Raw genomic sequence first — 14,185 nt, 5'->3', positions numbered from 1 at the left:
TCCGCCTGGAGGAACACAAGTCGTTACATCGTTAAACACAACTATGGCCATTCAGGCTTGGCTGACCATGTTTTGGATAGCACCCACAGAGTATCATGAAAGAAAAACCACCATGCTCCACCACAGCAAATTCAAGAAAGAGAGACTTTTCTTAGAAGCAGCAGCAGCTCTCAGAAACCAACCAAATCTTAACAAATACGGTTGCATTAAGCTTCCGAAGATTTGGGAAACACTCAAGGTTTTCTTCAGAGTTTGCCACCGAATCTCCAAGGTTTGATTGCTGTTCTCAAACTCTTTCATTTTCTTTTCAATAATCTTTCTGTATTTTAGTCTACAATTCACATATGAGAGCTGCTCAACTTTTATTCACTTTAAAACTTTCTTACATGTTATTCTTTTCACTATGAAATTCAATTTTATCCTGCTCAAGACTAAATAGTGATCACTTCCAATTTCAAATCCTCTGTACACTCTGGTGTCCTGCACCAGGGAGAAAACATCACTATCAACAATAACATAGTCAATGAGACTTTTCTTATTCCTTGCCTCTTCTCTCCATGTGAATTTGTGCACATTTTTATGTTGGAACATGGTGTTAGTAATAACCAGTCCATGTCCTGAGCAGAAATCCAACAGATATTTGCCATTATTATTAGCTTTGCTCTTTTCTCCAAATTTTCCCAAAATATTTTTGTATGTCTCACAATCATTTCCTACTCTGCTATTCAGATCCCCAACAATGACCAACTTTTTCCTTTTTCATTGTGTCAGTTGCTTTTTCTAAAGCATCAAAAAATTCCTCTACTTCTACCTTAATAGAACCTTCTGTGGGACCATAGGCACAAATAAGTCTCATTGTCCAGTTCCCCATTCTCATATTTGCCCATATCACTCTACTTGAGACTGACTGCCATTGAAGAAGATTAGCTTCGTATTTTGTGTTGAATACTATGGCTACTCCTTCTTTTCCTTGATTGTCATTGCCTGAATATAACATTTTGTATTTATTGCTCAGAAAGATCTCACCAGTTTTTTTCTTTTTTGTTTCAGTCACCCCTATTATGTCGATCTGGTACTTATCTAATTTCTCAGCTAGCTCCATTTCTTTGCCATTAAGGCTTCATATGTTGATAGTACCGATCTTTAACTCTGGTGATGTTGAGTTGGGGTTTGTTTTCAGATTTGTTCCCAGTAGCTGACTTTTTGCTGTTTGCCCTGGTTCCCTGGTGAAAACAACAGGGAGGCCTTGTTTAACCGGGCGACGCCCCAGCCAGCATGAAATTTTGTCATGTCGTACCATCATTTTTTATTTTGGTTTAACCAATAAGAATACAATTTGGTCGGCTAAATCCCAAATTGCCAGCCCATCCTCGTTCGTTCAGTATCCAGGTAGATACCCAACAGGGTGTACCACGAGAAGATGAGATTGAAAATTAGGTCAGAAGCCGTGGTCGGTTCTCCGCATTTCTTTAAAGGCTATTTGGAGGTCTCCTCTCAGTTATACAGCTTTGACCCTTAAACACCCCTTGTTGATCTATTTTAGGTGTTCTATACCAGCACTTCCCAAACTGTGGGTCACAACCCCCTTGTTTGGGAAGCGCTGGTATAGAATAAATTTAAAATGTTTTAAGACTAAGTAGATTTTTTTTATCTTAAAAGAAACGTATTTAATTTTTATTATTTATTATTTCTTTTTTTTTTTTACTATTTTAATAGAAATAAATCACACATTGGTGCGGGTTCACAAATTTTGCTTCCCGCATATTATTTCAGCGCTTAATGAATATTAGTAAATATAAGCTTATTCATATAAGTTTCATTTCTAAATTACTTAAGGAATTGACAACGTAGATAAGAATATAAATTAAGTTACACTTTAATAATATTTCCGATATTTCAGCAACATCACGCTGCCATCTTCAAAAGGAACTTACAAAAAAAAAGGCACGTGCATGTAGGCACTACAACACAGTAACTGAAAATGAAATAGGTAGACCTAGATAATACCGAGGTTATAGAAAAAAGAAATTATATACTTTGTTATACGAGTTGTCAATAAGGTGTATCCATAAATTACTTAAATATAAAGAGCCAACAGGCTTCACTTCGGTGATGTAACATTATTTAAATTAAGGGGATATTAAATCCCACATTACTTCGAAGCCGAATAAGAAACTCAAAGATCGGAATCAAAGAGTTTCATGCTGAATATGGTAAACTATAAAAGTTTCAGTTGATTGTAGAGTAAGCTAAAGCACATAGTTCAACACTGGGGCAACTCATAGCAAAGGTGGGTAAAGTTCTCTATAACCTCAGTATTATCTACGTCTACCTACTCACTGATGAGACCTCAATAAAGCTCGAAACCGGTCTGGGTAGTGACCTTCCACCATAACATATAACATCATACATCTCCTAGGGGATGTGTTTTACATTATGGGAAATACTAAGAACAGTGATCAGAACTTTACACACCTTTGCAACAAGTTGCCCTAGTGTTGAACTATGTGCTTTAGCTTACGCTATGATCCACTGAAACTTTTATAGTTTACTATATTCGGCATGAAACTCTTTGATTCCGATCTTTGAGTTTCTTATTCGGCTTTGAAATAATGTGGGGATTTAATATCCCCTTAATTTAAATAATGTTACATTGCCGAAGTGAAGCCTATTGGCTCTTTATATTTAAGAATCTCCTATTCACTATTGTTATTTCCAGTCTCAAGAATGGTTTTCTCATGTGCATTGTCAAGGTCATGTACCCAAATAGCATCGTTTCTGCTCCCAACCAGAGCATTAGAGATGCAGTTTTTTAATTTGTTTATTTTTATTTTATTATTTTTTTTAAACACCTCTTGGCAATTATTTCAGGTGAAATGTGACAAGATCTAAAATTCCAGTTGCACAGCAGTTCTAATGATGGTCTCTTAATCTTTGCCGTAGTCAGGTCGTAGCCACCGGCTGCCATCCATTCTGTATAAAATTTTCATATGTAATTCTTGAATGGTTTCGTTGACCCGATACATCCAAGGGCTGTAGACAAGGTGTAAGACAACCAGGAATAATGGCCACATCAGTCTTTACATCCGATAGTTGTTTTACTATTTCAGGTCCTAAGTGTCTGTGGAAACTATCCCATGTGAGGAGAGCCAGGCATTGAAATAAGGTCCTGACCATTTGTCCCAAACTGTTCTAATCCAATCTTGAACCACTGTAGTGTCCATCTACCCTATTTCTTGAACTCTTACATGAAATCCAGGGGGAAATTTCCACTTTGGTACTGTTTTCCTTTATAACATTATGTAAAGAGGCAACTTTCTTCCATCTTGCAAGCATGATTGCGCATTGCTGTTTTTCACTTCCAGTTGTGTGCATTATCACACTTTTTTCACCAGTTTCTGTTATTGTTGTCTGGTGTGAAAACAAAAGATCACGTGACTCAATGACAAAGGCAAGCTGACAATTGTTGAATTTGAGATACTGATTCTCTTCAACCAAATTCCAAAATATCTGAAACTGCCATAACACTCACTATCAATTTCTTAAAGTTTTAAACTTTTTTTTGTGCACGAGGTATATGCGAAACTTGTTTTCTTTTTCATAAAGGAAAATCAGGCATGCGAGATATATGTTGAGGGCAAGTTTTATTCAAGTAAATACGGTATAACACACACAAAACCATTAGAGATGACAAATAATAAATTGTGATTCTGTTCACCCATCAGTTTTCATGAGATAGAGATAGAGGACATGAATATAACATGTGAACTGAATATATATCTTTTCCTCACAGTCAGAATATTGATTTTAACTTTTCGATAATGTGCAGTGTATATTTTGGAAAAAGCATTAATTTTCCATATTTAATTTATGAATGATTACATATCCTGAAAAAATATTTTATTCACAGCTCAACCAAAATGGTTTATTAACTGTAACTATAAATGGAAGCTTTTATATGATAGATGATTATATTCCCCTGCCTCCACAAAGAACTCATACTGTAATTTATGAAAGGCCTTTCAGAAGAATCACACTACATACAGCCAACTCTTACTATAGCAACTGCTCAGAGAGATAACAGCAACAGTTTGATATAGTGAACTTCCTTTGAATTGATACTGTAACTAATAGGACTTTGGTTAGGAGTGTAAATAGTTTGTTGTAGTAGTATTTACTACAGTGGGTCAACACTTGCCACCACAAATGAATACCTTTCCTTGATTTCCGAGTTAGAGGAAATGCCAACTAGACCTCTAGGTGGTAGATGTCTTTCACTGCTCAGTGAAATATCACCACCTTGCTTATTAGAAGCCCGAAGTGAAATGGAGCCATGCATGGTCACTTCTGTTTCTGTTTCATTTCTCTTCCCGCATGTAGTGCGAGTGATATCCTAAATGACATGCCAATCGTACTGTTGGGAGCCTGGATCTTTCCCCATTCAAGAGTACAGCAGTAAAATGGTTCCACAGGCCGGTTATTGGTTAGTACATTGTATCAAACCAGATAGTAATGAATCTGCAAACTTCCTGGATCAGCTAGTATCAAATCTTCCAGTCATTGAGATCACAAAAATCGTCCCACAAAAAATAGTTTAAAAAATCCAACCAAAAAACCATAAAAAAAAAAAACCCAACAAAACTGAACTCCTAGACACATTAATTCTTACCAAAAAAAGGGAAAAAAAAAAGTTTCTGCATCCACTTCAACATAGATGGCCTAAACAGCAATATAAATGATGTGCACAGCAACCTCAACTGTCCAAACTACACATTACTCATACGCAGTTCTTTCTGCCACTTGTGTATTCACCGAAACTGACACACCATACCAGAGATTGCAAAACCACAGATTACCCCTGTCTGATGTACTCTGGCTCAAAGTTTTTCTACCAAATCAACCTGCCCCCTTTTCATAAGCTGTCTCTATTACTCTCCAAACTCCATTAACCACTCTGACCTCCTCAACTATCTCTCTCTCTCTAAAACTATTTTCTGCAGTCAACATACCCTAATAGTGAGGTCATCCTTCTTAGGAACTTCAATGTCCAAAACTCAAATTGGCTTCCCTCCTCCAGTTTTACTGAACAAGGAGGTGGGGATGCCGAGGTGTTTGCCATTACCAATGACCTAACGTGATCATCAGTCTCCTTACAAGAATGACAACTCCCTCCTCCCCCTTCCAATATGCCAACATACTTCATCTCTTCCTAATGAACTCCCCTTCCAAGTATACTGTGGATGTCAGTTTTCATCTTGGTAACTCAGATCACAACCTCATGTCTCTTTTACTACAGAACAAACTTCACCCACCAGTTTTCAGTCGGTCTGTGTGTGTGTGTCCTTTGGCACTACAAGGATGTCAAATGGAACAAATTCAGTGACTTCTATTCCTACTTCTCATGATCTGAATACTGCTTCAGTTCTCCTGATCCAAACACCTGCTCAGACCAAATAACAGAAATCATCCTCACAGGAATGAAGGCCTTCATCCTTTATTCCACCCCAAATTCACAGCTACCATCCAAGCCTTGGTTCTCAAAACTGTGCCAATTCAGTAAAATCAAAAGCCTCTGCATACTATGAATGGCTCAATATCAAAACTACAGCTGCTAATCTATACTGCAGCTCGCAATAGCTGTAAAAGAATCATTGCCAAATCCAAATCAGACTATGAAAGGACCAAATGTTGCAAACTTGCTTCCAGTCCAAATAATAGTCACTCCTGGTCGCTTACCAAGGCCATTAGGTGCAACTTTTGCCCACTCAGGTTTCACCACTCTCACATGCGGATGGTACTGCAGGCTCCTCAACTGAAGACGAGGCAGACTTACTGGCATCACTCTTCTCTTCTAATTATTGCATTGATAACCTGGGCAAAGTTCCTCTCTACTCCAGCAAGAAGTGCTCTCTCCATGTCACCTAGTCTTCTGCCAGAAAGAAATCCGAATTCTTAATAGCCTGAACACAAACAAGGCATCTGGTCTCAATGGTATCCCACTTATTGTGTTAAAAATTTATGCTCCTGAACTAACACCTGTCCTATATCGCCTCTTCAATCTTATTCAACTGGCATCTACACTACAGCATGGAAATAGGCCCGCATCCAGCCCATTCCAAAAAGGTGATAAAAGTCAACCAAAGAACTACTGTCCAATTGCTCTCACTAAAATTAAGGAGGTCATCAACAACCAGCTCCTAAACCACTACTCATGATCTACAGTTGATGTTCTAGCTTTCACTACCCATCTCTGGACTCAAGCCATGGAAAAATTTGGATAGGCTAACGTAGTTGCTCTTTACATTTCAAAAGCATTTGATCGGGTTTGGCACAAGGGACTACCAAAACAAACTGCCATCCTATGGCCTGCCTTCCACACTCTATAACTGGATCACCAACTTTCTCACTGGATGCCCACTACATGTCATGGTTTCCTTGCCTCAGATTTCCCCAATAATGTAGGAGTACCCCACGGATTCTCAACTTGTATATAAATTTCCTGCTCTCACAGACTTTCAATTCCATGCATAGCTTTGCCGATGACAGTACATTCTGTTCCTCCTTTTCATTCCACAAACTTTGTGGCACTCAAGTATTAGGATTCTTAAGATCCGCTATGACCAATGTCCTGAACTCTGACTTCCTAACTATATTTCAATGGGGCAAGAACAACCCTTGCAGACTTCAATGCCATCAAAATTAAGTCCTGTCTGATCTCTCACAAGAAAGAGCTCGCATTCATCCCCTTACTTTCAATAATAACCCAGATATTCAAGAGTGATCAGCTTTCCCTTCTTGGACTGTCCTAAACCCCCAACAATTCTTGGTACAAACACATTTCAACCATATCCTCCATAGCCACTAAAAAACTTGGTGTACTTTTTGCACAAGACACTATCTCATGTCTTCACAGCTGCTAACTCTACACAAATTCCAAATCTGCCCAAGCATGGAATATTGTTCCCATATTTGGAGTGGTGCACCAAAATCCTCTCTAAGATTGTTCGATTAACCAAATTCCCAGAAGAGCACAATCCAGTTAATTAATGACCCCCCCCCCCTCTCTCTCACACACATTCAGTTTCTGCCTTGTGTTTCTACTGAATTGCCACTATTATTCTTACACTTTCCTCCAAAATCATTTTACAGTCCATCATAATTCGCCAAACCAATTTCTCTGCCTCCTCTTTCATTTCATTCATTATTTCTGTTCTTTGGACCCCACCCCAACTCTGCTATCTCCAAAGAATACAACACAAAAAACTGCATGTAATATTTGAACCCTTTCGAACCAGCAATGTGTCAGATAATTTGATTTCCATTAATCATGGTAAGATTTAAATATTACCTAAGGAAACAAACTTTTGTTGCCTTGGTTATGATGCACAAGTTTTAGTGGACTTAGATGTACTGGTGGCTACCCAGGGACTGGAAATGAAAACCTAACATAGTCATGTGTTAGGTTTTCATAATCCTGATTGATTACCTAACATGGTTAGGTAATCAATCAGGGACCAACTAGAAGACACTTTCAGACTAGTGTCCCCACCTTCTCCCAAATAACATATGGAAGATGTTAACTTTTTCTATTATGTATTGGCATATATAAAATCATACTATATATATTGTTACGATGTTGCTTTCTCTAAAAATCTTAATGCTTTCCTTAATGTAATTTCCTTCCCTCTACTGTGATCTATCCCTTCCAGAATTTTCTAACCTTAAACTCCGAATCACCCTTTTGTAATTTCCCTATGAAAGTGAAAATTAGCCACCAACTAAGAGAATTCACTAGATCTTCTTTCTGGGGCCGTCTCCTTTTCAGACGCTGACAAATTTGTTTCGTAAAGCTGTGCCAGTCAGAGTCCTAGGACAGAGGAATCCTTGTTCAGAGAGACCTTCCCAGAATCTTAATGCCTATTTTATCTTACTAAAGTTCTACAGTGTTTGTAAATTCTTAGCTTGCAGTTGTGACTCTAACATTCTAAATTCCCCTTTCTTATTGCCTTTCGCATAGGTTCAGATTTTATGAGTGGTAAGTTGGTTTCATGCTCAGGCAACACTCAGGTTTGTATAACAAAACATGTTTATTAGGATCTTAGAGTACTTACAATTAGATTCAAATACACACAAGAATTTAATCAATTAAACACTAAATCAAACTGGCGAATACAAGTGAACATTCTAATAAATAATCAATAACTCTAGTCTCTAAGTTAATCAATGATACACATAACATTCACAATACAAAATTTTAAATCAGATTCTATCTATAATTCTAGCTCCTCACATTTGCATAAGTTTTCAGATAACCAGTCTAATGAGAACACCAACCAATTGCTAAGCATATTAGTCATTCAAATTCCCTAAGTATTTGTCCATAATTTCCTTTCTACTAGAAACTGATTTGCCTTTCCTTCTAATACTATTTGAAAATAAGTAAGAAAGTTCTGTATGTTACCATCACTATGTCTGATTACCATTTCTGCCTGATTCGTCTTCTTTTGTTGGATAAGACTCTGCACTTCCATCAGTTTGCGTCCACGTGGAGGTCATGTTGTTCAGCCGATAAGGCCTTTCTCTGCACTTAGCGATGCTAGTGTTCGTCTCGATCTTTTTCAGGTCACTATGGTCAGCGTTCCCACCTTTGGGAAATAACTTTCCACTGACTCATTCCAGTAGGACTTCTATAGACGGCCCAAAACAGTGGACGCCAACATCTCACGTACTGCCTGTCCGGTACCCATCAAGCATTCATGGGGAAGAGCTCGCCGTCCGACATCATAGCACTTTCTTCTATTGGTCAGCAACCTCAGGTCCAAGCGAGAACAGGAACAAAACTCAAGAGAGAGACTGAAGCTCACGCGAATCCTCCTTTATTCTATCTCCGTTGCACCTTCTTTTTCGCTGCAGAGCTCTTCACACGGCACTTTCCCTTATGCCCTTAAGCTGTTTCATTATAACTCTTCTCCTCGAGGAGCGCTCTTTTCAGGGAACGCGAACTCAATTTGCTTTCCATGTAAGCTTTTGCCTCAGGCATTACGCTAAACTGGGTGGCTAGCACGTGACCCTTGGACTTGTTTATACTGGATATACATTTCACATAGAATACGTGTTGATCGCTACAACTTACAAAACGGAATTTATATTTAGACAAACAAAATTCAATTTTCCTTTGTACTTCACATTAGTTATTCATTTATGCTCCCTTTTTACAGTTTGTTTCCTTACTATAGTACAAGTATCTCTTAGTTGTTATTTTATTCTTGTTAAATCTTGAATGAAATAATTTTAATGAAAATTCCGCATTCAAGATCTAACAAAGGACCCCCCCCCCTTTCTCAAACAAAATTTTTCTTTAAGCTATCCGTCAGTTCTCTGGGGAAGACCCTTCTATTTTGCTCTGCGTATGCATACAGCATTCTTATGCCCATCCTGCTTCCTTCAAGATATATACTTGTCACCCTTTTCTCTCCTATAATTAGTCTTACTTTTGATGCTGACATAGTTAACTCCCAGTCTCCCTTTATAGATGGTATTCCATCTCTTGTTTGTGATTTCATCATCTACAGGTATCTTAACTTTGTTAGTGTCGTCAGCATCCGGATTTTCTCTTTCTTTCGATTATGAAGTTTCATCTGCAGATTGAATGCTTGCCACATGGTCCTTTTCTCCCTCAGTCAGCTCTGTTGCATTCACACACTGAGACTTGTAGTTTAGTGGGATGTTTCTTTTACTCTGAGCTTGTGACTTCTGATCCCTCATAATAATTTTCTTTCTCACAAGAAAACATACCTCCTTTCTAGAATAATTGCATGAGAAGTTATATTTTCTTAAAAAGTCCTCCCCTAAAATCAGCCTTAGGTGTGGGAGAGAATTTCTGGGCAAGACTATAAAGTTATGCCAGACATATAAGCCATAATCGGGCAATCCCACCTTCAGTCTTAAAAATTTCGTAGCGCGAGTAGTAGAGGGGGATATTCCTAGAAGTCCGATGGGTTTTCTTAGGCGCTTGATCCTTCCCTTCACGTGGGGCTCCAGTTCCTTGAAATATTTTTTTCAAATGATGGAAGCTTGGGAACCGGTATCAATTAATGCCCTGAACCCCTTCCCAGAAATTTTTCCACTTACTGTCATTCCAGAGAATTGTCCCTGACTCCGTTGCCCCTTTTTGTCTGATTGCTTAGCGCAAATGTGTGATTTGGTCTCCGAGTGATATTTTCCTCTTGAGTTTCCTTGCCTAACAAAGCAATCCCAGGCAAGATGCCCCATTTTATTACAACTATAGCACCTTGGGAGTTCTCGATAGTAACTCCTCTTATTATCTCCGTCCGAGGACAAAGGAGAATTCATACTGCATTTGGCAGACAGCTCTGTCAATCTCTGCATCATGGAGTCCATTTTATCTAGTATCAGTCTAGTATCTATGCTATAGAGGGGATGCTCACTAGAGCAAACACTACCATAACAAACCTGTTTACTATAGCAAACTACTGAAAAGTTCTAACTAAATCTACAAAGGTAGTACAATGCTATGCTAAAAAAATTCAGTATAGTACACTGTTTCTGTGTTCCTTAGAAATTTTCTATAATGAGAGTCAAAGGAATATTAATGAACTTTTCTAGTTGACTGCAAATCCAATCCAAAGCTTTGCTAATGATACACTACACAAATAGACAAAACTTCCAGAATACCAACTTCTCCAAACCTAAAGTCAGATCTTCAAACCATTTTTCAGTGGTACTCTGATAACCTTTTTAACTTTAATGCTATTAAAACTTGATCCCAACTTATTTCACAAAAAACAGTTTATCTTAAGACAACTATGATAACTAAGAGTTTACTACAGTGAGGGTGGAATGTAAACAAGAATCAGACTGTTTATGATGAAATCTCAATAAGATAACAAAATGACCTACTAAGGTCATGTCAGTAAAAAGGATATCAGTGAACTGCTTGCAAACTCAAAATAGGTTAGGGAGCAAATCTCACTACATTGTAAGACAATATATGATATCCTAAGAAATACACTATTACATTACATCATACAATATGTGATATCCTAAGAAATGCACATTACAGTGAACAACTTGTGGTCAAGTCAGCTGTTCATACCGAAGCTATATAAATTCACAAAAATCTGTTTATTTAAGCTCATAAAATATAGATAAAAACAACAATATAATTTGTTATATGAGGGTGGTCTGAAAAGTTCTTGGACTAACAATGAAAAAGCGAATTTATAATTTTAAAATTATTTTTATATTTCAATATAATCTCCTTTAAGACTAATACATTTATCCCAGCGATGCTTCAGCGCCAATATCCCATCCCTGTAGTGGTTCTCAGTAAGATCTGCAAAATATCTCTCTCTACAGCTGCAATCACTTCTTGATTCAAAGAAAAACACTGACCATAGAGGAAGAGTTTTAGTTTTTGGGAAGGGATGGAAGTCAGAGGGAGCCAAATCTGTGGAATAGGGTGGATGTTCCAACAATTCATAGTGCAGATCCCTTAATTTTCCCATTGCCAAAACACCTTTGCAGGGAGGTGCATTGTCTTGATGAATGATGATTTATTTTTTTTTCTCTTCTGCAAACCGGATCTTTTCTTGCGAATTTTTTCATCTAGTCTGGTTAAAAGATTGGAATAATATTCCCCAGTTATTGTATTACCCTCTTCAAGTTAATTAATAAACAAACTGCCTTTAGCATCCCAAAAAACTGATGACCTTTATGATGACATATAAAAATATGACCTTTCCTGCTGATGGAAGACTTTGTCTTCTTTGGCACATTGAACAACCCGCTTCTGTCCACTGTTTTGACTGCTGTTTGGATTCTGGCGTGTAATGGTGAATCCAAGTCTTTTCCATGGTAATAAATCGACTCACAAAATCAGTTTTATTCTTGTTAAAATGGTCCAAACATTCCAAGCACAAAATCAGTTTTATTCTTGTTAAAATGCTCCAAGAACTGTTCAGAGATTTTCATGCGCATGCATTTTTGATCTGCTGTGAGCAAGTGCAGCACCGATCTTGAGCAAAGCTTTTTCATTTGCAATTCTTCATGCAAAACATATCCTACACGTTCTTTTGAAATGCCTATAGTCTTAGCAATTTCACACACTTTGACTCACCAGTCATCTAATACCATATTGTGCACTTGATCAATGATTTCTGGTGTTGTTACACTTTTTGAATGTCCTTCACATGGATCATCTTCAAGGCAGGTACGCCCATGTTTAAACTCAGCAGCCCATTTCTTAATTGTCGAAAATGAAGGAGAAGTGTGCCCATAAACTTTTATGAACTTCGAATGAATTTCTTTTGGCGTTAAACTTTTTTTACAAAGAATTTTATAACTGGACAATATTCAATTTTATCCATTTCAAGGAATACAAGACAATGCTTTTGCTTCAGTATAAAACAAACTACTTGATAGAATGACTTGCAATTTCACATGGATGCTTATGACAAATGAATTTCACATGAATGCTTATGTACCAACTTAGACAAAGAAAAAATCTTGCCGATAGTGTTGCCATCTATGGTCGAGGCTGAAAACTTTTCAGACCACCCTCATATACTAAACACAAAGTTGACTTCGTGTTTGGTTATATGTTTTGATCAAATCTCTTAATTCCAATATGACAGTTAATTGCAATTTGAATGAATATATCACTAAGCTATTCAGATACAAAACTTATACACAAGAGAGTTACCAAAATTTCCACAAAGGACCATGACCATCTCGATAACCATGAATAAGCCAACTAGCAGCATGGCACATTTCATGAATTAATGTATCCCTCAATCGCTCTGAAATATTTAAAGACTTCAATAGCATCAGCTTATCATTAGTAAAATTGTTAAATGAATAATATTTTAAAATATATGCATGAAATAAAATTATTAATTAATATATCTCTCAATTACCCTGAAATATTTAAAGACTTCAATGGCATTAGCTAATTATCAATATAATTGTTAATTGAACAATATCTTAAAATATGTACAGCACAGAAAAATTTTTACAAATATATATATATACTGTATATATATATATTTATATATATATATTTTTTTTTTTTTTTTTTTTTCATGCAACAAATTTACTTGGCTATAAGACAATTAATAAATTTAATACTAAAAGTTGAGATACCAAAATAGAAAAAAAAAAAAAAAAAAATTATTATTTGAGCCCACAACATGAAGAGAAATAATACAAAAATATACATTATAAGAGAAACAATAGCTATAAATTAACTGATGAATCTGATAAATCACCAAAGAACTACAGTTTCTTCTTACAACTGTTCAGAAAAATGGCTATCCTAAACAGGCTATTCGTAAGCTACTTTTTAATCCACCAGCTCACCATACGGAAGACAGTACTGATGTAAAGGGTTTTATCTCTACCAAATATCAGCTCCATTTCACCAAAGTTAGCTAAATTCTCAAGAAATTCAAAATACACATTTATTTTACTCCTCTTTCCAAACTCCATTACTAACTTAGTGCACCTAAACTGAAACACATCAGCCTAAAGTATCCAGGAGTTTATCTTTGGTGTAACTGAAGTGCGCACTGTTTTGGTCAGACAGAGAAATTCAATGAGTTGTGTATGGAAGAACATGTGAGAGACATTACATATGGCAGAATTAGAGATAGCACACTACCTAATCACATTCTGTTCACCCTAACAATGAAGATGCTGTCATTTATCCATGATCTAGAACAAATCACAAATTATTTTTAGATGCTACGATGAACTGGGGAGAGAAGAACTGTGCTCAATCCAGTCCATCTGATTGTCACCCTTCAGTTATCCAACTTTGGCATTTATGAGATCATGCCAGCAATACCATGGTATCCAAAACACCTTCAAACATCAGCAATATATTTGCAAGTCTATGCACCTGATGAAGTTTTTTAAGAAGACAAAATTAGTTGTGCACTCAGATAACAGTTTTTTTTTTCTATTTTGGCATCTCTTGGCTTCTTGTAACTAAATTTATTTATTTAATATATATATATATATATATATATATATATTTGCATCCTACCCATGAAGGGTTGTAAATCTAGAGTACATGAGTGGGATTCAAAACACATGGGCAGACAATGAAGAGATCCTGCTCTGGAGACCCAATATATAACTTTTCAAACTACTTCAGGGGTGA

At 36.8% G+C, this 14,185-nt stretch overlaps 1 protein-coding gene across 1 annotated transcript in view; it reads right to left on the bottom strand.

Moving 5' to 3' along the window:
• LOC150107424 (uncharacterized) overlaps positions 1-14,185 on the bottom strand; it is a 185,242-nt gene that overhangs the window by 25,317 nt on the left and 145,740 nt on the right. The window contains exon 8 of the mRNA XM_090391285.1: positions 12,725-12,821. Within this exon, the coding sequence (XP_090247411.1) occupies positions 12,725-12,821 (97 nt within the window). The remainder of the gene's footprint in view (positions 1-12,724; positions 12,822-14,185) is intronic.

The sequence above is a fragment of the Typopeltis vanoorti genome, chromosome 4 (genome assembly GCF_054136105.1).
Source record: "Typopeltis vanoorti isolate ZY-2024b chromosome 4, IOZ_Tvanoo_1.0, whole genome shotgun sequence".
NCBI classification, from domain to species: Eukaryota; Metazoa; Arthropoda; class Arachnida; order Uropygi; family Thelyphonidae; genus Typopeltis; species Typopeltis vanoorti.
The sequence above is the reverse complement of the archived record's forward strand: the minus strand, read 5'-3'. Positions and strand labels throughout refer to the sequence as shown.